This window comes from Camelus bactrianus, chromosome 9 (assembly GCF_048773025.1).
Source record: "Camelus bactrianus isolate YW-2024 breed Bactrian camel chromosome 9, ASM4877302v1, whole genome shotgun sequence".
Taxonomy (NCBI): Eukaryota; Metazoa; Chordata; class Mammalia; order Artiodactyla; family Camelidae; genus Camelus; species Camelus bactrianus.
The window spans coordinates 60,519,275-60,545,983 of NC_133547.1; the positions used below are offsets into that span (position 1 = coordinate 60,519,275).

Genomic DNA, 26,709 nt, shown 5'->3' on the forward strand with positions numbered 1-26,709 from the left:
ACTTTATCATATTTATACTGCCAGACTTTTCAGACTCAATATTTATTTCTTGAGGAAGGGAGAAATGAGACATAATAATATCCAATATATAGTACATTCATCATCAGATGTTTTGTCTTCCAAGGCAAAGAAGCTTAGAGCCAGAAGGGACGCCCAGAACTAACAATACAACCAAAAGCTATCATTCAGAGTAATTTACTCAGAGTAAAAAAGCACCATATTGTGAGAAAGCCATATTTTAAAAGATCAGAGTCTAAACACTGTTATTACTTAACTCAAATCTGTTAAGAATAGTAAAATTTATTGATATTTTCAGTAAGAAAGAAGCCAAAATGCAATACTTACATACCCAGTTAAAAGGAGCCAGTCAAGTTGTTCCCTTGGTTTTGCAATGAAACAAGCAAATCAATCTTTTCAATGTTCTGGTTGGTGTTTATAGAGGATGCCAGTGGAGAATTCTCTGGCATTTGCTGAGAAAGAAGTGTTGTCACAGGTGGCTGGCCCTCATTTTGTGGTTGGCCTGGCTGACTTATGGCCATCAACTGATCTGGCAATGTAGCTGGTCCAGAAGTTAAAAGCTGACTACAGTCTGCAGAGACATTTAAAATAGAGAAGACATCTGATTAGTTACTTTCTGTTAAGATTCACAAGAAGATATTTATTAGTTGCTGGGGGAAATTCACTACTGTGCTCACTCAGTATAGAGCTAAAAGTGAGGCACCTCACAGTCTCCAAAAAAGGTTTTCATTGAACAGTACTGGAATTCATCCCAGGTTTCCTCTAAGTGGTATAAAAATACAACATTGCTTAGTTTTCATCATAAGTCTTATAATTTCCATGGTATTATGAACATTAGATGGACTTCTATCTCCTTGGAAATGACTTACTTTAATTGGCTGAAATATTTTTTGTCATTCTTACTTCCTTTTCCTTTCAAGTTTATAGCTTAAAATGGCAAACACACACACACACACACACACAACCACTACATTTAATCCTCCCAATATCCTTATCAAGTATATAATATTATCACCATTTTAGATGTGGAAATTGAGGCTCATGCAGGTCAAGTAACTTGCCTAAGGTCTCAGTCCATATAAGTGGTATAGCTAGGACTTGAATTCAGTTCTAACTACAATCTGTGCTCTTAAAACCATTGTGCTTGCTTCCTTCTAGTAATAATAATCTGATCATTTCAACCAATAACATTTAAGAAATGAGAAGTTAGAAAGAGTTCCTTACTATTTTGAATGCCAAATAAGAACATTCCTGAAGTCTGTTGAGAAGAGCCAGGAGAATTCTGTAGTTGGTTCATGGTGCCTCCTGTAGTGTTGTGAAATAAAGTAGCCTGTGGTTGAGGTGAAGATGTGGCTCCTTGGATTCCAGGCATGTTGTTCTGAGGGGAATAAAGAGGAGACTGTTGCATGTCTTGTTGGTTTATACTGGTCTGCAATGCAGACATGGATGCTGGAGACAGGAAGAGTGTTACTTGCTGCTCTTGAGAACTGGGTGACCCTTGCACCAACTGAATTTGAGGAGAGCTATGGAACAAGGTCTGTGAAGATTCAGACTGAGCAGGACCTGGGTTCTGAAGTGAGGAAACTGTGGGTTGATTCTGAAATTGCATGGGCTGCTGCTCTTGATTCATTGTGGCCATATTATTTTGTTGATGAAAAACTGACTGGTTTTGCTGCTCCTGATTAGCCATTGGATTCTGACTTGGGTTGAATATCATGTTTGGTGGTGGCTGCTTCTGAGGTGCCATTGTGGCCATGGTATTCTGGTTACTGAACAAAATGCTCTGTTGTTGTTGTTGCTGCTGTTGCTGCTGCTGCTGTTGCTGCTGCTGCTGCTCCTGGGATGGAGAGTTGCTCTGGATGGTAACCATCGAGTGTTGTGACTGGAAGATGGTTCCTTGTTGGTTTTGAGGCATTGGATTAGGAGGAAGGGGGCCCAGGGGAACCTGAGGCTGAAACAGACCTTGCTGGGCGGGTTGTGCCTGTTCTTGGGAAAGCATGGGGGTCTGGATGTGTGATATTGGAGCCTGCTGTTGGAAAGCAGCTTGCTGCTCAGTGTTTGATGTTGACTGAAGTGGAGAAATTGAATTCTGAGCTGCAAAAAATGTCATCTGTTCTTCTTGTGCTACTGTGTTAGTTTGAAGATTATTCATCGGACTCTGGGAAAGAAATATGTTGGCTGACTGCTGGTCTTGAGGAACAGAAGAGCCCTGTAACACAGCCATGGTATTCTGAGAGTGAAACATTGGAGGCTGCATTTGTTCAGAAGAGGTTGTAGAAGTCTGACTGTGGACAATAGGACTTGGACTATGAAAAATGGAGCCTTGTGGTTCCTGGGAAAGGTTCTGAGCGTCAGCAATAGGATTTTGAGGATGAAAAAGTTGAGCCTGCGAATGAGAAGACTGCTGCAAAAAATTCCCTGACTGGAGGGACATCATCTCATTACCTTGCTGGAATAAACCATTACCTTGCTGCTGGGTACCACTATTCTGAACACTCATCATGCTCTTCGTAGATGAAAAAAGGTTAACTTGAGATTGACTGTCCCCACTATGTTGCATTTGGACCATTGTCTGAAAGACACTGTTCTGAATCTGTTTTGCTTGTGCTCCAGTTTCTTCTCCATCTCCTGAACCTGATGTCTGAAACATGGTTGTGCCTGGGGTTGCAACCTGCTGTGTGGTGGTTGTAGCAGTTTCATTTCCAGAAACTGCAGGAGAAGAAGAAAACAATTCACACTGCATTTGCATGTCCTCATTGGTAGATAATGCACTCATCATATGAGAAGTCGGCTGGTAAACTGGAGATTGCTGAAGGTTTCCGTTTGCTGAAGCAGTTGAAGGAAATAACTCTGACTGAATCTGGGCAGCTGCCTGGCAGATACTCTGTTGCATTTCTATCACCATTGCAGCTGACGATTCCATCACTTGCTGTTGCTGTTGCTGCTGCTGTTGATTAGACAATGTGTTTTCAGTCTGTGGGTGAACACTTTCAGCTCTTCCAGCTATTAAATTATCTGGTCTGGTATGAACTGCTGGCTCTGTTGAGGAAAACATTCCAGGGCTTACGCTATTTTGAATTTGACTGACTTGCTGAAAAATGTCTGCACTAAGCTGTTCTTGAACATTCTCATTACCATCTGGAGCAGAAAATAAAACTGAAGATAACTGTTGCTGTGCCTCTAAAACTTGTTGGACCAAGTCAACATTTCCATTGCTGCCACTAGCGGTACTGCCTGTAAAACTTCCTGCCTGCAACTGCTGAATCGTACTCTGCAGCTGACTCACACTATTTGGTGATGGGAAAATACTTGATGAAATCTGCTGCTGTAAAGTCTGTGCTTGTTCTTGCAGTGGTGACTGCTGCTGCTGCTGTGACGCCTCAGTCAGGTGCGACAGATTCACCACCGTACCATCTGACTGTAACACCTCTCTAGACTGAGTTTCTCTTGTCTGAAACTGTGTAGCCTGCTGCAGTAGTGCATCACTGTTGGGAAGCTGACTAGATGCAGAAACTGCTGGAAAGGTTCCAGGCTGTGAAATGTCCTGTGTTTGGATAGTTGTCAGGCTCTCTGGGTTGTAAGCCTTGGGCTGAATCTGTTGCTGCTTTTCATTTTCAGAAGGCAAGTGGGAAGATGATGATGATGAAAAAGACCCATTTCCTGCTATGTTAGAGATATTTTCTAATGTTTGTTGAGTTGATCCAACTGTCTTTGTAGTCTAAAAAATAAAAATCGCCAAATAACATGTATATATAAATATTAAATGAGCTCATATGATACTTTAAAAATTATTATAAAAATATATGCATATGCAGGACCAGTTTTCCACTCTATATGATTAATTTGGAGAACAGGTCTAAGACTACGATTCTCAGTCATAACATGATGCCTTATTGTCATTAGGATTTTAAAATGAGTACCATAAGCAAATATAGTCAAACAAGGAAGGAGAAGAAAAATCAGCTGTTGATATGTTGAGGACAGTAAGAACACATTAACTCTATGGCTTATGAATTAATAGTAAATTTTAAAATATCTCCATTTTGTGGATCATTGGTAACATTATGGTGGAGGGGGAAACAAGTGAAAAAAGGAAATGAGTTACAGGAAAGGACTGGAGGAGAAAAGGAAATTGTATGTCTCTAATTCTGAAAATGCTAAACCAGTACATTCATTAATTCCCCACATCCCACAGGTCAAGTTAACATTTAGGACCCTTGTTGAAAATGTATACTGGAAGTTGCTTTGTAGCCATTTTATTTGAGTATAAATAATTCACTCTGAAAAGCAAAATATATCAAGTGCATCTGAAGAGAAACAAATGTGAAAGAAACAGGAAAAGTAAAAAGCATAAACACAGGGAAAAGAAATTAAATCATTCAAAATAAAGCAGTTTTTATATTTGAGGTTAAGATGTGGGACACTAGTCACTGTAGCTCACCTTAAAAATAGGGGAAGATCTTTTCTCTGCTGTTACTTCCATTGGAGTAACATCTTCACTCTTAATCATACTGCTTGATATGAGTGGAGTGATCAGAGCGTTAGGAAGAATATTTACCTTATCTAAGTTACATCCAGTCGTTTTCATTGCTGCACACATACCAAAAAAAAGAAAGAAAAATTAAAAATCACTAAAATCATCAGTTATTTCATTCTAATATGTGTTAACACATTAGTCATGATTTAAATGTCTATTTTTTGATGCTATGATGGCAGCAGGAGATACACTATTGGTGTATCAAAATGCGTATTCCCTTTTTTTAAGGAGCAGTGTCTTGAGGACTCCTAGTAAGAGTCTAAGACCACAAGGTAAATATCAACAAGCTTGAGCATTTCAGCTATCAAGTGATAATCCCAGGACCCTTCCAAGGTGCCTTGAATTACACTGCTTAACACAACCATGATATATTAACATGACAGGATACAGCGTAGAAATCTCCAAGAGGTTAAAGTTACTTAATTACAACTCTTGCATTCTCCTCTTAGTATCTGGCTGGCTGGCTGTATATAAAGTCAAAATTTTAAGGGCTACAGGACTGTCTGACAGATTTCTCTCCTCAACAAAACTCAAACTTCTCATTAGAAGATGCCATTAATTAGCCAAACAGATTTTGCTTTTCTAAATTAAATGTCTTAGAAAACTTGAATTTGCCAAGTTGACAAATGAACACATTTCTCTTTTAGATAGAAGTTAAATTTTTTTTCTTTTCAGAAATTAAAGGACTCTTTTAGGTCTACCAATTAAATTTCCAAAGCAAAAGCAGCAAGTGTTTTTCTACTTCCATCTACTCTTATTTCTGGGGATAGTTAGAGATTAACAATCGAACAGAGGCTATATGTAAGGCAGATAAGTAGGTCTGACCACTTCATTGTATCTACTTTTTCTCCTTGATTCTCTTTCTTTTTCGTCTACTTAAGTCTGCCATTGGCACTTAGTGGAGCCTACTGAAAATCACTAATGACAGTCTTCTTCTGAATTGGAACACATAGCCAAATTTTGATCTAAAAGTTTACCACTACTTTCAGACCCTGTGTAAAGAAACATAGGTTTCCCAGAAGCCATAGCTGTTAAAGTTCTCTCTTTTTTTTTTAACTGAACTATTATAAACATATAATACTATATTAGCTTCAGGCATACAACATAGTGATTTGATATTTTTATACACAGGCTTCTTAATTTGATACTGAGAAAAAATCTTGGCTACAAAGAGAATTTTAAAATGGAATGTGGTATATAAGCAGGATAGTTATCTTTGCAAATATTTTTACTTAAAAATATTTAAAACTTTATCCAGTCTTACTTTAACTTGTCTCACAGTCAACTGGCTAGAAATAATTCCTATGGAAATTGATCTTACGAAGGAAGAGGAAAGTGCCCATTTAACTTTGATATCCTATATTTTATTACTCTGAGAAATTGATCATTTACTCATGAGTCCTTTGGACCTATTTTCACCTAGATTCTACCAATACCATTCAACTCACAATCCAATTCTGACTGAGACAAAGCTTCAGATCATGCATAAGACAGGCATTTAAGTATTCTAGGCCCACCCCTAGAAATTCAGGGCAATTTTAAAGACCATTAGTGTTGTCTTAAGTTGATCCTATAATATCAACTGCTATTCTTGCTTTTAAACTCTGTTAGAATATGAGCTCCGTGAAGGCAAGATTTTTTTATTGTTGCCTGGTGCATAGCTGGTAATCAATAAATATTTGTTGAATGACTAAAGAAATGAATTAATCAATCTAACTTTATCACAGTCAATTAAGTTTGTTGTAAACTGTTTGGTTAATTGTATAGTATCTACAAACAAGTTTATATTACATTTCAGTTAAAAACTGCATATAAATATCCATTAACAAATGCATCACCTACACAGTTACTGCTTAATAGATCTATATACAATTTTGCCCCCAATTTATTCAGAGAATAACTCTTATTATCATAATTTTTTCCCCTTCTGGAAAGTGAGAATAGGTAGAATAAATTGAGCAAGTCTTTTACTCCTCCCAAGGAGACCAATGACAAATAGTTATGTCTATTGGTATAGACAAACAAGAAAAGGACTTCTTGTCTAATGCCTATGCAAAGATAACAGATCTTCCCATGGCCGTATGCACAAAGTCTTTGTATGGCCAATGGTTATTTAGTTTTCTGAGCCCTATTCTGGTCTGCTTTCTGTGCTAGCTTTGTATGGGCTCCAGCTGAAATCCTGCTGATGCTGCCTATAGGAGTAGAAGGTGCTTCCTTTGGCTGTCTGGTGTCATTAGGTGTGAGTGAGGGATGCTGAACCTGCAGGAGTGAAAACATTTCTCCTGGCATGTTCTCTGGTCTCCTGGTACTAATGGGATTCCTATTCTATCACTTTTGGTGTTGCTGGGGGAGGGAAGAAACTACGTGGGCTGTCTTTTGTCACTGGGTATAAGGTCAAAAACTGTGGGGTCTGGGCTGGGTGGCTCTCTGTTACTGGGTGGAGGTTTGGGAGACCCTGGGCTGTTTTACCTTCTGCCCCTGGATTGCCTTCTATCACTGGGTGGAGGTTTGGAAGACATTTGGTCTGTATCTTCCTCTACTCGTGGGTGGAAGGCCTGGAGTTGCCAGGTCTAGGTCTTGCTCTGATGTTGGGGGAAGGATAGAAAGACACAGAGCCTGCTGGTATCACCAGTGCAGGTGGAAGGGGTCTGTATGCTGCTGCCTGGTGTGCGGTGGGGGACGGGTTGGTCCTCTGGGTTCTGTTGTTAACACTCATGCAGAGACTGATGTGCTGCTGCTAGCACATATGAGTCCTGTGTCTTGGCCTTCCTGGGTTCCACTGTTGGCAGACTGGGCCCACTACTACTTGGCAGGCACAAGGCATGGGATGGGCTGACCCTTCTAAGTTCTGCTATTGCTACTGCAGGTATGGGTGGGGGACGGGTTGGCCTCCAAACTCTGCTAATGGGTCACCCGCTATCACTAGGTATGAGTCATCCCATTAAGTCTCTACTGGGCTTTCCCTTTCCTGCTCTTTTGGCCAAAGAGAACAGGCTTTTCATGCTTATTTATTGACTTATTTTTTGTCTATGCCTGTTGCTAGTTCTGAGTTGCAACTGCTGCCCAATTTAGATAAATGGGAGATAAAAGGAAAACCCAGGAAACTCACTTGGTGTTGTTCTATAAGTTCTAAGGTCCTGAGTCAGTCTTTCTGTATTTCAAAGTCCTTTTATGACTGTTGAATATTTCCAAGGTATTGAGTAGATTTAGAAGGGAGAAACAGGGAAGAGTGAGTCTATACTATCTTGTCTCAGAACTCACAACCACATCTTAATGGACTTGTGAACAATATTAAATGGCTTGAGAGATGTCACCCTATCTTTTCTTCCTACATCTTCACTATGTACTTAATGAGCCCTTACAAAGCTCCAGGCACTGTTCTAGGTTCTGGACATCCAGTGGTGAATAAGATGGATAAAGCCCTACTATCTGGAGGCTACATTTTAGTCAAGGAGGGAAAAAATACAAACAAGTAAAGTTTGTGTACTACCTAGAAGTTGGGGGAGAAATTTTAAGCCAATTCAGAGATCTAGGAAGTAAATAAGACAAATATATTTAACCCTCCCAATATCAATTTGAATTTATAAAAAATAGTTATTGATAGTTTATGCCAAATAACTTTTTCAAGTTAAGGTTTTTACAAGTATCAATTTAATACTGAATATTTAGAAATATGGTACACACAGACACCACAGTAATATAAAATGCACACAACTATAAACTATTTTATGAAAACTTAACATGGATTATGCCAAATAACTTTTAAACAGGGTTCTCCTTCCATCCATGTCAAATAATAACTTTTCAAACTTAGAACAATCTTTTCTAAAAGGTTGTTGTGAGCAAGCAGCATTTAGGTCACATACAAATATGTTGTGTTAAAATATTATTAAGATTTATAAGGGAGGAAATACTAGAACAAAAAGAAAACAGAGTTTTGGGGGAAATCTAAGTTGCAACCTCTGTCAGTTATTAGCTGTGTGACCTTGAGCAAATCACTTAACTTCTCTAAACCTTGGTTTATTTACCTGTAAAATGAGATTGAACTAGATTAACTCAATGAATCCTCCATGCTCCTAAACCTTTCTGCATAGTGGCAACCAGTTAGAGAAAAACATATGCTCTCAACTGTTTTTTCACACTCATCCAATTAACCACTCCTTACAAACTGGAAACTGAGAGACTGCACTTCAGTACTTTATCTCTGGGTCTTAAACCTGCATCACAGAGTCTTTGAATGATCTATCTTGAATTTTCATTCACATCTTACTGCACCTATAGAGATACAGAAAACTTCCTGGAAATATTCCCAAGCAACTGTTAACAATAGTTTATACTGTACACTTTATCTTATCATTTAATTTGTATTGCTTTGTGTTAAGGATATATACACAGTTGGGTAAAAATGAAAATGAATCATGATGCTTTAGCACTCGACTTAATATCTCACTGAGTAGTTGTGCAGTTATGCCTGTACTCTCTACCTCCCTCTGCAAACCCTCTCCAAGGAATGAGAAACTTCAGAGTGAAAGTTTTCAGTATTTGGCCACAACATCATATTTGTACATGAAGTTCTAAATCTTACTGTAACTGGTGACTATTTTAAAGATTGTTACTTGGAGGATTATGTCATAACACAAATTTAAAAGTCATTTATGTTGCTCAGTCTTCATCATGAAAGTGCACCTAATCAAATTTCTCAGATGGCACCTGGGTGTTATACTAAAGCTCTGATTTCAAGGAATCACAAAAATAAGCCATTTGTCAAGGAAAATTCCTGGTTGAAAGCTGTTGTTTTTTTAACTGATCAGGAATCTCCAATTTAATGATATTGTATTTAAAAGGGACAAATACAAATTTTAAACTTGTAAGGTAGTTCAGTATTCTATTTAATTTTATATCTTCATAAAATTATTTTACATGGTTTCAATTGATAAAAATGTCAAAATAAGATCGTTTGAATTGTGAAAAAAATATATATGTATGTGTGTTTGTTTCTTACCCATTTTTGAGGCTTGGGTAAGATTTTGATCAAATAACTAAATAATTTTATTACCAAAATTAAACATAGAGTTTAAAACCTTTCACCCTTCAATTCAATATCTTGTACAAGAAATTTCACTTGGATTAGTCTGGTGTTCCACCAGCCTGATTCTCTATGAAAGGAGCATCAAGGAACTTTTGGAGAAAAGCACGAACACATGAAAGTTGGCAAAGGACAAACCACAAATGTCCCTGACTTTTTAAAATGATTGATTAATTATGGTGTTATTCATCTAATAAACATGGTCTGAATTATTATTGCTTAGATGTTACCTTACACACTGAAACTCAACCTATCCTCTTTACATCCTAGCTAAGTGATCTTTGGCAAATTAACCTCTCTGGAACCTTGATTATCCTCATCTGTGAAATGAGAATCATAAAATTACCTACCTCATAGAGTTTGGCAGAGTAAATGAGATAATGCTGGTAAAGAATGTGGTATATGCCTAGCACTTGATAAACATTAGCTATGGTTATCCATAGCAAAGATTTGTAAATTTTCCTGTAGTCAAATCAGATAATCTTGGGCAGTTTACTTATTAGTGTATAATTCCTCACTAATCTATTCTGGAAATGTTCCTGGTCAGAAATGATAATGGCAAGCTATATAAACACATTATATATCATGGGAATGCTGAATTTTACTAATGATACTGTATCTGAGAAAATGTATTACATGTATTATGCCCCTTAAAAATAAGTATTTAAAAGTTTAAAATTTAATTTAACTCAATTTCATGGCAGAAAAATACAAGTAAAAGCTAGAATTATAGGAATAAATCAACGGCCATAATGTAACTGACATCTTCATATGTAATACTACAAAAGCATCATAATCGAATATCATAGTTATTAGAAATCTGCTAAGAAGAGAATCTACCACATTATAACATCCTGAAGACATCTTCATTATCTATTGGGAAATAACGATGTCAGAATAAAGAATGGTAACTAAAGAGCCTAAAGCAACTTTTTCGAAAGCCAATAGTTTTTCATTTTTTCTAAGTTCTAGTACTATTTATTTATTTAATTGAAGTATAGTCGATTTACAATGTTGTGTTAATTTCTGGTGTACAGCATAGTGATTCGTGTGTGTGTGTGTGTGTGTGTGTGTGTGTGTGTGTGTGTGTGCGTGCGCGTATGTATTCGTTTTCATATTGTTTTTCATAATAGGCCATTACAAGGTATTGAGTGTAGTTCCTTGTGCTATACAAGGTATTGAATATAATTCCCTTGTTGTTTATCTATTTTACATATAGTAATTAGTATCTGTAAATCTTGAACTCCCACATTATCCCTCTCCACCCCCTTCCCATGTTTGTTTTCTATGTATGTGACTCTCTGTTCTGTAAATAAGTTGATTTGTATCTTTTTTTTTTTTAAGATTCCGCATTTAAGTGACATCATATGGTATTCTTCTTTCTCTTTCTGGCTTACTTCATTTAGTATGACAATCTCCAGGACTATCCATGGTGCTGCAAATGGCATTTTCCCTTTTTCATGGCTGAGAAGTACTCCACTGCACATATATACACAACTTCTTTACCTAGTCATCTCTCAGTGGATATTAAAGTTGCTTTCATGTCTTGGCTATTGTAAATAGTGCTGCTATGAACACTGGGGTGCATGTATCTTTTTGAATTAGAGTTTCCTCCAGATATATGCCCAGGAGTGGGACTGAAAAACCAACAATTTTTATTTTGGTCTCTTTAGTCTCAATGTCAAGCACTACAAGAAGAAAGAAACTTTATAGCCTACTTTACATACATTATTGTACTTTACATATACTTTTAAGATTTTTAATACTAGGGAATGCAAAACAAAACAAAACAGAAGATTCCTCCATTTCAACATATGTTGGAAAAAAAGTTGTTTATATGGTGAATCAAGGGAAATATAGTGTTGGGAAACAAATCTCTGCATTCAGTAACATTAAACAAGTATTTATTTTACAATATGGAAGATACTACCCTGTTGTGTGTTCTGAGTACACAAGAGAAAATAAAATAGTAAGGTTTGCTAGAGAATATATATAGCATCACCAATTTATAGTTTTTGAGAAGAATCAACTTGGTACCTTTCATGGCCTCTTCAAAAGAGCAAGGTCTTGCCGGACTAGATATTTCCTTCTTGACATTTACATTCAAAGCAGTAGCTGCTGCTATTAGAACAAACAAAAAAAGATTAAAGTATTTATTAAACTTATTGTAACAAACTGTGTTATCTCAAAACCCTTTAATTGGAATATTTTCTCACAAAGCATTACTAAACTATTTGTTTAGCAGAGATTCTAAGTTGAGATGAGTTTTTATAACCAGCAGTCTGTGCTCTAAAATTCACCAATCTCCAAGTGAGCAGAAGCATACGCTTACTTAACAAAACAAAATAAAAGCAATAGCAACTTTAAAATTTTTTTCTTGTAACAGTACACAAATTGATATCAGATGAGCAGAAGATTTATGGGACTTTTTAAACTTACCAAATATACCGTAACACTAGCATTAAAGAAATCCCACCATTTACCTACATAAATGATTTATTTAAAAAACACTCATTCAGAAACATTAGTCAGTTAATTGAACTAAATTTAAAAAAAAACTGTGATGAACATACAAAATCTATAATATTATGATTATTCTTTTTATAAAGCCTTAGAAAAAATATCTTTGCTATTATTAGTGGAGAATTGCTAGGTTATTATACCTAGTCATATCAACTACATCTATCATGAAAATTTTAATGACTGTTTAAGGTAGAGATCAGCTCCGAATGGTAAAGTTAAATAAATTTCAAATAAACAGGTTTTTGCTTAAAATGTTGTATAAGAATTTTATTTAAATAGATGTTAATTTCTATTTTTTCAATTATTCAAACTGGGAATTGAGTCAGCTTATTTTCAATTTATTCTTAACAGGACAATGTGAAATGATGGTTATAGAGAATATAAAGAAACAGTTAATTATGACTAGAGAGACAAAATGTACACAAATTTATCTTAGCATAAGATTCAGAGGAGGGGCAACAAATGATAATGTGAATGAACTATCAATTGAATGGAATTATCAATTGAATGGGATTGATTGGAAAGGAAATCCGTAGACAATTTTAAAGTGTAACATTAATCCTAACAATTACAGATTTAAAAATAGAAACTAATCTTTGAAAAAATTTTAAATTTCTACTTTTAAAACAAGTTTTAGTCATCTGTTTCTAAAGCAACAAAAAATATGAATATTTTAGCCTCCATTTCTTACAGGAATCAGCACTGCAGAGTCACTGCAAAAAATAACTAATATGATTTCTGTGTCTTAATAGACTAAAGTAAAACAAATTCAAGGTGCTTTAATGGTTAAGCAAAGCTTCAGTGACTAACAGGCAATGAAGCAAAAATTTTATGACTCTGCAAAGTGCATGCCTGAGAGCGTGCACATGCAATATATTTTTGGCATTACAGACCCAGAGGGCTTTAGAGGGGCCCTCTCTCTGGCAGATTCCCAAATTTTCTGTGTAACTACGCTTTAGACTATGTGTGAAATCTCAGGCCTGTAACGTGAACAGAGCTTGGAGCAGCAGCCAGTGTATTAAGGCCCTCCAGGTAGAGGATGGAGCCAGGAGAAGGAAAAGGGTGGCAGGCTAGGGAATCTTTCCTCATATTGCCATATTCCAGCTTGGAACTCCAAGCAGTTTGAAAATTCTAAATTCAAATCTGGCCTTCTAGGCTATTATGAAGGTGTCCTGATCAAATTAGGAAGACAGGATATATTTTATTTAATAATTCGTTATTTTAATTTATAACTTTTAAATATTCAGATAAAATGGTATCACAGTCATCATTTCTACTCTGACTCACAAAAATTGGGGTGGGCCTGTTTTAGCTATTATAATTACTACAGTAATTCAATACCACTGAATACTCATATGTTTAAACACAGTCTCCAGAAGAATCACAACAGTGACTAGTTTATCATAATGAAACGGTGCAAATTTTCTATAGCCAAGTTTTCCTAAAATCATGTTCTCTCTCATACACACCTAAAAAGATGCTTGCACTTTATAAAATACAAAAAAGTGAAATTATGGGAAGATTCTTTAATTAGCTACATCATAAAGGCAGAAACTGAAACATTATATTTCACCATAAATTTTGCATATTATGTATTTATTCATTAAGATTTTCTGAGAGTAACTACTGTCTATGACATATAAAATACAAGGGAGAAAAACTTAAAAAGAATAATTTGTTAATGTTTGCCTAAATGTGGCCAAATACAGCCAATTAGTATAGGCTTTCAAATAGAAGATTTAAAAGCTGTTTTATTTGGCAATTTATCAAAGGGAAATTTCTAATAATCAGCATTCATCACTAAGAAATGAGGATTCATAGTGCTAATGCTAAGCATTTCAAAGTCCTAAAGTTCTTTGTAACTGATCAGCAGAAACAAAACCTCAGTATTTTCAGGATAGCAAAAATTAAAATTTGTAAAGACTATTCCCACACACACATACTTCCCTCTTACTTTCCTACACAAATGTATTAATTACATTTTTCTCCCCACATAAGCAAGCTTCTCTTCACACGAAGTACTGAATGTCAATATTTACTAACTAGCAGTTACTAAAGTACTTTACCATTAGTTTTAAGTCAGACTTTTGTGGATTTTTGAGGCATTTCTAAAAAGAAAATAATCAAATATTTCATCTTTAAGTATAAGCCTATCTCCTCTTTCCTATTTTTGTTAAAGCGTTGCCTTTTTCTGTCTGAAATTTCTACGTGTTATCTTTTATTTTGAAACAAGTACTAAGAGGATTTCATTAGTGCTATACTGTGGCATACTTTTATAGATAACTGGTGGGAAATAACCAATGTTGTAACTCAGACAATAATTGGGGGGGGGGGGAAGGGAACAGATACATTAAGGTGGTAGAAAGTAATTATCAAGACTTGTTGCACCTCTGTCCTAGCTATTGTTTCCATTACTTTTTGTTGCCAGGGCTTTCTTTCCCTGCCATCATTTTTCGCTTTATACCTCACTGAATCTTGACTATTTGGGAATAACGTAACAATAAACTTACAAGACATGGAGTAATTGCTAACTCTAAAGTATGCCTAAGGTAGGAATGAAGTAAATCAAAGGCAAGCACAGCAGAAACCAAGCCTAGGTCAATAAGGCTTATGTGAAGAGTTTCCATTTCCAAAATGTTCTCCCTACGTCTGCCAGAAAGTCTTCTCTTCTTGAGGCAACTAAATGAATGTGAGCAAAAAACTCACAAGTTATTTCTTAACCAGAGATCTTCTAAATTTAATTGCTCTTACTGCTTTGGTTTCTAAAGCACTTATTTTACCTCTATGTTTTACATTATATTTAAAATATTTATTCATCAACAGTCTTTGCTATTTGATATGATCACAAAAATTAGAAAACGTTACAGGCATATAATTCTGTTTGCGATATCATCACTTATCACTCCAAGTTTATCTCTCGCCTCTCCCAAAATGCATGCTATAAACCAGCTAATCTAAAAGCTATTAGCAGTCTCCCAAAGTTGTCACTCTCACCTTTCTGCATGTAAGAGGTATTCAATGAATGGTAATTCTTGCTAAGGAGTAACTTACATGGTAACTCTGGAGACCCTGACTTCAGAGCATCCCTAGCTTTTCTTTTATTATTAGAGCATAAGGCAGAAATGATTCTCTTAATGTAAAAGTAAAAACAGTGTATGATGGCCATCATCTTAGGAAATAATGCCATCTCCAAAAAATACTGATATCATTTCATCTTAGTACACAACTTTCTCCTTTAAGCTGGCTGGTCTTCATATTCTTCCAAAGAACTAGAAATTAATCATTACTTTTGGTTCAGAATTTAAAAATTTTTTTATTTTGACATACCTGGGTCTGGAGTGTAAGTGAATGGCTGAACGTCATGAGATCTTCCAGCATTGGTCACTACATATATTCCCACTGATACTGGCAAAGTTATATGTTGGTCGTGATATGGGGGAACCTTCACAATAAGATGATTCTAATTGAAAGAAAATTACAAGGGTCAGAAATATTTAAATTAAAAATTTGAAATAAAATACTATAATTAAGTACATTTCCTGTTAGTATGAAGTTTAAAAAGTCTGACTAGGGGGGAAAATGTATTATTTTAAAGTTCAGGTTCACAGGCATCAGGACATTAATCTTAAAATTGCTTTTAAGGTAAAATATCAGTGTTTTACAATGGCTCACAAGGTCTCTGCCCTGTCAACTTTATCTCATTGCCATTCTTCCCTAGCTTGTTACACTCCAGCCACACTGGCCTTCTCAGTCCATTTTTTTTTAACACAATAAATTCATTTCCACCTCAGAGCCTTTTCAACCTGCTGTTCTCTCCCACTAGAATACCCACCCCTTCACATCTTCAAATAGCTAGTTCCTTACCCATTTTCAGGTCTCATTCAAATGTCATCTCCTCAGAGAAGCCTTCTCTGACCATCCTATTTAAAGCAGCATCCCTCTCCCATCTGATCAAAAAATCTTGTTTATGTCTACAATGACACTTATCACCACCTGAAATTACTATTATTTGCTTGTTTTTTGTCCCTCTCCAATCACAAGAATGTAAGCTCCATGAGAACCTAGATGCTTTGTTCTTTTTATCTCCACTGTTAAGCATCTTGCACAAAATATACTCAAAAAACTTGGTGAAAAAAGAATGAAAAAATTTTGAAGAAAAAAATACGCCCACCAAGCACAATATCAGTTACCATATGTTTTGTACAACCGTAACAGTAGGATGTACTTTGCAACACAGTAACTGCTTCCTAACCACTTTCTCATTTGAAGTCAATAGGGTTCAGTTTACCCAAACTACAGTAAATTAAAGTTATTTTTTGTGAGAACGGTGGTAGAAAGCATCCTTTTAAGAAAAGGGAAGAGTTCATAAATGTTTCACCAGCACTCACTCAGTGGGACTCTACCTTCTTAGAAGATACCGTGAACCATATTTGACTTGTTCTCTTCTTCCCTAGTATATTATAGTAATGGGAGAGAGCATCAAGGAAGGGTAGTGATTATGATTCTGTACTGAGTATGATATGCAGGAGGCCAATGCTGACAGCTGAGGATGAAGTGAGTTTGATGACTATGGTAGCTGGCTAACTCAGTTGAAAAACTGAAAAGAACATGTGACAAATGAGGCCAAGGTCAAGGCTTGAATTTTTGAGCACTTCATTTGTTTCTAAGCTGTCTTATAAATACTCCCCCAAACAGTCACATTATAAATTTTAAAAGAGCTTCTTATTTATGGCATTAATAGAATGCTTCCTGAGCCCAGTTAGCCATCTCAAAAAAAAAAAAAAAATCACACTTCTAAAAGTTAGGTGGAAAAACCATGTATAAATAAATGTGTGTACATCCACAGGTATTGGGGGCAGAAATCTGAAAGCATATACTCAATTGCACATGAGGCCATCAAAAAATGTACTTGCACTGATTTCAATTCTAAGAAACAGAGTTTTTTTTAAATCTTGTGCACCCTCATTTTTCCTCTTTTGTTTAAACACTGCAACTACATCATAAAGCAGTCCTACCTACAGGAAAAGAGATGATTAAATAAAAGGACTTGTGAAGTATCTTCCTGGTCTTAAAATTATTTGGTAAACTCAATTATTGAAATTACTTTTCTGAATAAAAATGTATTTCTTGGTAATTAGTAACAGAATTTGTGTCTAAAAGTCAGATGCATATTTTATTAAAAAAAAAATTTTATGGGGAGAGTATAGCTCAGGTGGTAGAGCATATGCTTAGCATTCACAAGGTCCTAGGTTCAATCCCCAGTACCTCCTCTAAAAATAGATAAGTAAAACTAATTACACCTCCTCCCAAAACCAACCAACCAACAAACAAACAAAACTTTTACTCCACTTGCTTTGAAGAGCATATGCAAGCAAATCTAATTTGAAATCTTTTTAAAACCAAATGAGCCTATTTTCATACTAATTCTTCATACTTCCTCAATCCAAATCTAGAAATTCTGCAAGCGATTTGAATTAAAAACTAAGTAAATTGTGAGTGGTGAACAGTAAGTTGTTTTTAAGTACTACTTTCAAAAATTAAGAGCAATTAACTATCACTGAGCTAAGAGTTCATACAGACAAAACATAAAAAAGATTGGGTGGCCTCTGCAGTAGGTAGAATGCTCTTTGGGGTAAAAAGTGAAGAATATGTGACTTTTAATTTCTTATAAAAATCTGCTTGGGCTCAAAATAACAATTTTCTCTTTCCTAGCAGATATTCTTTTCCAGAGCTTACAAGCAATGGTGCTAGATACTTTTCACTCTCCTAAGAAAGAAAGATAATTTATCACTGCCACATTCATTTTGCAATTTAGGATATATATATAAAAATAACTGGAGACACATAAAACAAAGTTCCTAATAAAACCAGTTTGAAAATATATAACCTCTAAACTTGATCTCAAGCCTTTGTTTAGTCTAGTTGATCCCACAAATTCTGAGGCTCTTTTTTGGGCATTTCTTCCAAGAACTTTCTTTCCATAATTATACTGAAAATTCCATCTTCCCCAAAGCTCCACCTTTTTTTCTATTCTTACACTCTAAAAAATGCAATAGAAAGGACCCAGAAGACTAAGGGTTGAGAAATAATAATCTATACAATTTTCTATTTTTGATATACTGATGTTTATTTCATGTTTTGTAAAACAAGTTGTATTTAAATTGAATTATAGACCACTTCTTAGTTTCTAATATATGTTTTTAGTTTCTTTCCTTTTAAAATCATCTCCACATTTAAAGGTATTAAACTCTCCTGCTTTCTTTCAAAACCAACTTATCTTTTAAAAAATTCATATACATGAGAAAAAATTCATATTCTATGTAAGAGAGAGAAAGAGAGAGGAGGGAGAGAGATCTTTTAAGTCTATCTTTTACATATGTTTAATAGGGAATTAAGGTCCTATGGAATTCATCTAAAGTTGTTAAAATGGCAGTAGATATGACCATGTGCTTATCAAATTTGACATACATGAGCACGAGATATATTATGGCCTTGACTAGAACAGCCAAATATTAAATAAAGACTATTTTCCCACGCTTTGTTAATCTTAATTTTTATGTAATAGAAAAAGTTTAATAACTGATGAGTTGATTTCTGGGATTCAAATGAATGCTATTACAATTATTCTTAACTATAATTTGCAGTTATCTTTAAGGGGTCTTTCCTACTATACCGTATTCTGGTCATTTTCAGTTATTGTAGAGGCCCTTTCAACTTTTCTTTATAGGCCTGTTATTTCTTTATTGGCCACACTCAAAATTTCTTTACTTTCAATGTACTTTCTGATCACACTTCACTCCAAAACTTTTTGTGGTTTTTTTCTTTAATATAGTTTCTAGGATTGACTCTTTATATATCTCAGCTCTAATTTCACTTTAAAACACTTTTCCAGAAAGCCCCTTAGAAAAAAAAGACAGAAAGCGTTCTCTGAAAAAGATCAATTTCTGTTAATGGACAGCAGAACCACAGAATTAATGAAAGATCATATTATGATTTAGTTTGTTTACATACTTGCTTGCAAAAACCCCAGGACCTCTAGATATAGCCACCAAATTAGGACATAATTCCTTTCCATTCCACTACATGGGTTATTTTTATGATTATTCTTCTTTAATCTATTGTAGCTGGCATAAATGCCCTGAAAAATGTGTTTAAAAAATATAACTACCCCACGCCTCAAAGGTAAAGAAAAAAGTAAAAAAGGAAGGAGAGAGAAAGAAGGAAAGGGGGAGTGAGGAGGAGGACGAAACAAAGACTTAATATTAAGTTCTATATGAAGCAGAAAGTTAAGACTATAATTTGTTGGGGCTATTTCATTAGTATTTTATATAATTTATAAGGCAAGCCTCTCAGTCTCCAAAACAATTTTTCTTATCTATAAAACTGCACCACAGGATAAGGTAAAGAATACCAATTGTAATAAAATATTACTAGCAAAGGAGTTTATATCAATCTAACCAACTTATCAAAAAATAAAACATGTTCAGGGCACACAAAAGTCTAACATGGATAAATTAAACTTTGGTCAGGACCAAAACTACAGGCATATAAGAACCTGGATGAAATTAGGGTTTGAAGTGCCCTCAAAAAGAACCTCAGACCCCAGAGATTCCTCTTTTTCTTCAAAGTGATAAAAAGAACCAACAAGTTTTTCATTAGTATCCATTAAATTCTTAATATCATGAGGAACACAGAAGAGTCATAATACACTGGCCCAAACCTCTAGGAGTCCTCCAGAGAAAGCCACTGTTTGTTCATGGGGAGCAGGCATAGTCTGATCAACAAGTTATATAAGAAATCATAAAATGTCAGAGTTAGAAGGAGCCTCAAATAATCTAGTAAAAGAGCTTATTTTATAGATTAGAAAACTGGGGCACAAGAGCAACTTGATTTACATAGATAAACACAGACTGTTAGTGAAAAAGCAGGTACTAGAACTTCAGTTAAACCTAGTCCAGCAGAGACTGTCCAATGGTAAATGTGCAAAGGAATGGCTGCTGAGTCCCACTATCTCTAACAGCATATAGTAGCATAAGGCTAGAGGGAAACTTTCTACATAGTATCTGTCTAGGTATATAGGAAATTCCACTTTACATGATACTATATAGTGAGGAATTAATTTAACTCAAAGTGAGGTCTAGCCTTTTCCCTTGGCTACTGGTAGGTGATCTCTAGGCCCCTCGTATGTCCTGTCTGATAGAAGTATCTTTGTTTGTTTAAGGGTTTTGGCCACTGAACAGTCTAACTAAGTGATTTATGAGGGGGACTTTTGAAACATGTTATATCAGTTCCAATCTCTGGTGGAACTGGAGACTAAAGGTTAGCTACACAGGCAGTATATAATCCATCCCAAATAAAAACTCCAAAGACCAGTAGTCTGGATTAGCTTCCTGACTGGCAATACTGGGTATGCTGGCACATGTCGATGTTTTGAGAAGGTAAGGCATCTTTTAGGAGAGGAAATTACACCTTCAGGACCGTCCGAGACCTTGTTCTATGTGTCTACCTTTGGCTGGTTCTGATTTGTGTCCTTTCATTATAATAAATCTGAAACTGTTAAGTATAGTGTTTTCTTAAATTCTGTGAATTGTTCTAGCAAATCTGAGGGGTGAGTGGGAACCCTTGAATTTGAAGGGAACTGTTCAAAAGTGAGAATGGCCAGAAGATCCCTGAAGTTATGGCTGGTGTCTGAAGTGAGGGCAGTCTTAAGGAGCACTATACCCTTAGCTTTGAGTTAGGCAATATATTAGATATATACAGTTTAAAACTTTTTAATTAAATTTTTTAAACCACAAAGGAATTAACAAACTTTTTTGATAAATTGGCTATAGATTCTCCAACTTTTGCCACTTCCATTTCTCTGCTTGCTCTCATGTGCTCTTTTCTATTCTCATCAGCATTTAATGCTAAATTTTAGGGTTTATGTACTACACACATTAGTTTGTTCCTTCTTCTTTCTTCTCTATGAACTATATCTATGTTACTCTTCTGCATATGCCTTCTGTCTGATTTACTTATAAGTTTGTCCTTCTCTTTTGTTAGTTTCAACTTCTATGAGTTTGGTCCTAGATGCTCTACATACTAATTCTTAAGTCTATTCTTTATCCTTGTTTTCAAGCTCTTTTTCCCTTGTTATTCGAGAAACAATACATAGTCAGGTCCTAAAATACAGACTCTTTAATATAAGTGTAACAAATAGTGTGCCTGAATGCAAAAGAGTAACTAACAAACATAAAACACCTTAGTACTTAGTACTCAGCAGGTACTCAATAAATAAGTTTCCCTTTGATTTAACCAAATAGTAGATTAAGATAATCCAAATCCTCAGAGCAAATAAATACTAGAAAAGAAATGTTTCCTTTATTAACAACTGTAGTTTGCTAATGCCCATAACTTTTTCAAATAAAGAACTGTCCTTGCTAGCCTCAATTCAAGTAATTCTATTTCAGGTAAAGAAACCCAAGGAAGAAACTTTGAATGATTTACATCAACCCCATATAAATGAGAAATTTAATCTGTTGATTCAGAAAAATTTTGGAACAAAACTGAATTTCTCAAAGAATAAATAATAAATTATAAGAGGTTTAAATTATACCTGATGAAATAATTCCATGTCGATTTCTGCTTCTGACTTCCAAGAATTTTCATCTGATTGAAATAAAGACAGTAACTTAATAAAATTTTGAAAATTTTTGTACTTTGTAGTTATGACTATATCTTTATAATAAAGTGAAACATGCAACAATCTCTAAGGCAGTATTATGCCTACTTACCAGAAACATTTTCTTGGAAAATAACTTTAGTTCCTTTTAGAAAGTTCTTGCCGATTAAAAATACTTCTTCCTCTCCTTTCACCGAACAGCTATGTAAGCTTTTCTTTAATATTTCTGGCACTCCCGCTGGCTGAGCTGTGGGTATATATAAGCATTCCATAAAAAGAACCACCAACATTTACTTCTTACCTAAATTAACTCTCAATTATCCAATTCTATAAGTTGTCTTTGTTGACCCCTGAATTTGATTTCTTTTATTCTGCAACTTAAATTTTACCTTAAGAGAAAGTAAAGAAAAAACCAGAAAAGTCCATATTAATTTTTAATAACTCATAAAAATTTTAAGGGACAGACTAATGTCTAAGATAATGTTTTAATTTATTGTATATCATTTTTATTTTCTCATTACATGAATAAAAAAGTTATAAAATACGAACTTGGTCATGTTTTTTGTCTCAATATTTTTAAAAAATTCAATTTAAAAACAAGTTTGTCTCACAATCCTAACCTTAAAAATGTCAGCTATGCTACACCATTATAAGACTTCTGAGATAATGTGAATCTCTGGGTGGTTGGTAATGAGAGCTTCTTCAAGGATCAAAACCCAGGAAGGACTCAGAGGCCCCAAACCAAAAGAACACCTGAAAACAGATGAATCCAATTCAGAATAATTCTTTTTACCAGCGTATCTCCCTGAATTAGGATACCCTAAGGTTAAAAATAAAATGTACTTGTTTTTCAATTACAAAGACTGACTAACCACTACTAAAATTAACAAAGAGGTTGACAAGTATTGAGAAGCTAGATCTAATAAATAATTTATAATTGTCCTACCAACTTCCTCATGCCATGACTTCCTTAAACTTCAATAAGTAGTGCTTAGTAAAACAGGTTCCAAAGTCAATTAAATCTGGGAATTTTTGAGTTAAGCAAAGCTAAATGAACACAAGGATTTTTCTAAGCATTTCACATTCTGATGTACACTGTAAATACCAAGAAGTGGGTATAGTATACAGTTTCCCCAATACACCTGGTTCCAGAAATATTCTTCCTTATTGACATCGAAGGTCTAGTTTTCCACGAAAATAATCCCTGGGGTACTTACTGGTTAATGCAAATAAATACCTTATAGGTACTAAAAAAATTGTTCCCCTAAGATTAAGTACCTTGACACAGATTACATTATTTGCTATTTCAGTGAAATCCTTACAATATACATACTGCAAAAGTAAACTTAAATACAGCTGTATAATTCATGAATTTGAAAAATTAATGAGATATTCCATTAAACTTTAGGGAAAGTTTAGGTTTTTTTCTCCTTAGATACTTACATAATTAATAATTAATATTATCTTTACAAGAATGTAATGTGGGAAATTATTCCTATTAAAATATTTACTGCCCCTCTTTCCCTAGGCCCTTCCTTTTGGGAAGTCTCTTGCTCCATTCACGTCATTCTTGCTCCACTCACATCAGGACTGGCCATGTGACTTGTTCATACAATGAAATACGAACTGAAGTAATATGTCTGTCCCAAGCAAAAGTTCTGTTTAAGAGCCCCACGTGATTCCATCATATCCATTTTTCTCTACTCCAAAAATGGCAATATCCCAGAAAAGGGCAGCTTCTTCAGCCTGGATTCCAGAGTGAAGGAAATGGACCTGCTTCTAAACTGCAGCCAACACATTATAAAACGAGGGGGGAAAGTAAAACTTTGTTGTGTAAGCCACTGAGATTTTTTTTTTTTTGGTTTTCTGTTACTGTAGCACTATTTAACCTCACTTATTGACACAAACAAGTGTCTTATCCTAATTAAGTATGTAAATGACAAGTAATATTTTCAGCTATGTCTGAGAATTTAAAAGAAATTGTGAAGATATATACACATACACTGTCTAGAACCCATAGGGTTAACGTGTGAACAGAATGGAAATACTTATTGGTGGTACACTGGCAATTACATACCCTTTTAAAATAAAGAATTAACTGAACTAACAAAAAATTTTGGAGTAACACTGGAACTACATATTTGTTTCTAAAGGACATTCAAGATAAATATGATAAATTTTATTTTGATTATAAAATAAGTATAAGACTATATGAATATATTGTATCAACAAAATGAATGGACAGTCTATACCCTTTTCCTCCCATTTTCAAATACTATAGGGAAATTCCACTTCACTCATGATTATCAAAACTTTTTTTCCCAATCTCATTTTTTTCCTTTTATGTATTAATGGCATATGGTGGCCAAATGAGGCCTCTCTGAAGGTACAATATGTATTTATCTTCTATATATTTGTATTTATAGAACTAGTCTATTATTTTTCAAGATAATACTTTTGAACTTTAAAGGTCTTTTCTATTAAAAAGTTCAATGGTTACCTAACAGGACAGATGCCATACTAAACAGAATTAAAGTTGGGATTATTTCAGAACTGACTGTTTTATTTTTATCTTTAAGTAATTAGTAAGCTGACTCTTAAAAGTGATCATATTGCTTTAAAAAATTATGACAAAAAAAGCAGTCACCTTTCTGGTATTAAAAAAACAATAATTCACTTTTAGATGCTATTCAAAGAGCAGTCTCAAAAATAAAGCTGAAAAAATTAATGAATATTTGAATACTGAAAAATAACAAAGCAAGTATTTCAACTTTAGTAAGGCATTTTAATGCCTGTGAAGAGAAGGAAAGTTTACTCAATGATATTACCCTTTCTCTAAAAAGTTGTGGTATAGCTAGAGATTAGGAAAGTAGCAACTTGTTAAATTCAGCAAGATTTATTACAATAAGAATTAGTAAGATAAAATCTTTTATACATTTTATTTAAGAAAGCCATGATTAACACTGCCATATTAAAAAATTACTCTAGAAGGGTAGGTACTGAAAATTATGAAAACTGACATTCTTAATTTGATCTAGTATAACCAAATAATATAACATACCAAAACAAAAAGCATTTATATATATATAATGTCTGGAGAAGTCTAAAGATGTCAAGAACGTAAAATAGAATGATTCTCCTATCCCTTTAGAAACAAACAAACAAAAAGACAAACGGATCCAAATGGCCACTGTTAAACCAACACATAGAAGCAGGACTTTTTCCCTAAGGTCACAAGGTCAACCTGAATTCTGGCATTAGGCTTTCTTTCCATGGAGTGTCTCTAGATGGAAGATCAAGTATCTGTTTCCTCTCCTCCCTTCTACCTCTAGCACCTTTTGGCCCCACTTCCCTTTTTTTTTTTTTTAACCTCCCTCTCATTTTCCTGTTTCCTTCTACCTCCCATTCCAAATCTAACCCTTCTTATTAATCTATTTCCTTTTTACCTCTCATTCTACTCCAGCTGCTCAAACCTGCCAAAAAAGTTATATTCACAGAAATAAACACAAACCAGAAACTCACAATAGAAAAAACATTCTCATTTCCAAATTTTTTAATAAAAATATTTGGGAGTCCTTTGTTTCACTGTGTATTATTATACTATTTACTTCTCCTCTCTCCTCAGAACTCCCATTCCAGGGCCTAAGTTCAAGTCCCAGGCTCTCCAAAGAGGTCATGAGAAAATACAAATTCTTTAGCTCAACACAGAATCTCGTCACAAAAGAGATCTTGCCCAGCTCTACTAGCCTCAAATCTTACCACTTCTTCATAGGTATCTCTTTGTTCCAATCACATTAAACTCTTTTTTAATACCTCTAAAGAAGCAAACCCTTTTATGGAGTATATTTATACACTGCTCCCTCTGTCCAGAATGATCTACATGTAAACCCCATTCTGCCTGGCTTACTTCTATTTGTCCTTCAAGACACAGCACAAGTTTTACCATCTCCAAGCAGTCTGGATTTGATGTTGTTCTCTCCTATGTTCCCACTCTACCTTATTCATGCATCTACTGTAGCCTTTATATCACTTTATAATATAATATAATAGGAAGTTTACTTGTCTGTTTCCCCTCTAGCCTGCTAGGCTGTAAGCTCCTTAAGCTATCATGTCTTTATTTCCCAAGCTGGGTACATTGTAATAACCCATTAAATTAACTATTAAGCTTTCCTGAAACATTCCCAAGATCCACCTTTGGAGATTCTGATTAAGTGGCATGTCTTTTTTTTTTTTTTTTTTAATGCACCACTCTTAACAAATAGCCAGGATTCAGAAGCATTGTTTATTTTGTATAACCGACTAAATGGCAATAAGGTACCATTTTGTTAGAATACAGTACTGTTTCTGTGAACTAAATTGTAGCCCCAATAAGCACAATTGCTTAGAAAAAAAAAACTCATCTGAACAAATTTATTGTCTGCCAAAATCTACTGACTGATCACATGAATATGAAAAATTTTAAGTGGTATATCACATTTTGTTTTTTAAAAGTAAGTCAAAATGACTGAGTAACAGACACAAAATGATGAAATTAAAACAAAGAATTCAGTTCCCTTCAATATTTTCCAAAAAATGATGTTAAAACAGGGAGTAGAAGTATAGAGAAAAAAATTTTTTTTAACTATCTACGAGTCACAAGATGGATTTAAGAGAAATGTTAAACAAGAAACTGTCTACCATATGATCCAACAATTCCACTCCAAGCATATGTCCAGGAGAATTGAAAACATATGTCCACACAAAAACTTGTACCCATGTGTTCACAGCAGCATTGTTCACAACAAACAAAATATGGAAACAACCCAAATGTCCATCAATGGATGAATGGACAAAGTGTGGTATATACAAACAATGGAATATCATTCAGTTATCAAAAGGAATGAA

General features: G+C 34.7%; 1 protein-coding gene across 13 annotated transcripts in view; it reads right to left on the reverse strand.

The window, feature by feature from the left end:
• NFAT5 (nuclear factor of activated T cells 5) overlaps positions 1-26,709 on the reverse strand; it is a 114,271-nt gene that overhangs the window by 8,189 nt on the left and 79,373 nt on the right. For 9 of the 13 annotated variants that reach the window (XM_074370512.1, XM_074370509.1, XM_074370516.1 and 6 more), the window contains 7 exons: positions 21,938-22,072; positions 21,760-21,812; positions 15,492-15,624; positions 11,679-11,762; positions 4,460-4,608; positions 1,243-3,736; positions 350-589 (listed from right to left, as the gene is read on the reverse strand). In XM_074370512.1, coding sequence (XP_074226613.1) covers positions 354-589; positions 1,243-3,736; positions 4,460-4,608; positions 11,679-11,762; positions 15,492-15,624; positions 21,760-21,812; positions 21,938-22,072 — 3,284 coding nt within the window. In that variant the 3' untranslated portion in view covers positions 350-353. Of the gene's footprint in view, positions 1-345; positions 590-1,242; positions 3,737-4,459; positions 4,609-11,678; positions 11,763-15,491; positions 15,625-21,759; positions 21,813-21,937; positions 22,073-26,709 lie in introns of all 13 variants that reach the window. The other 4 variants (XM_074370513.1, XM_074370511.1, XM_045521066.2 and 1 more) reach the window with 2 other exon arrangements.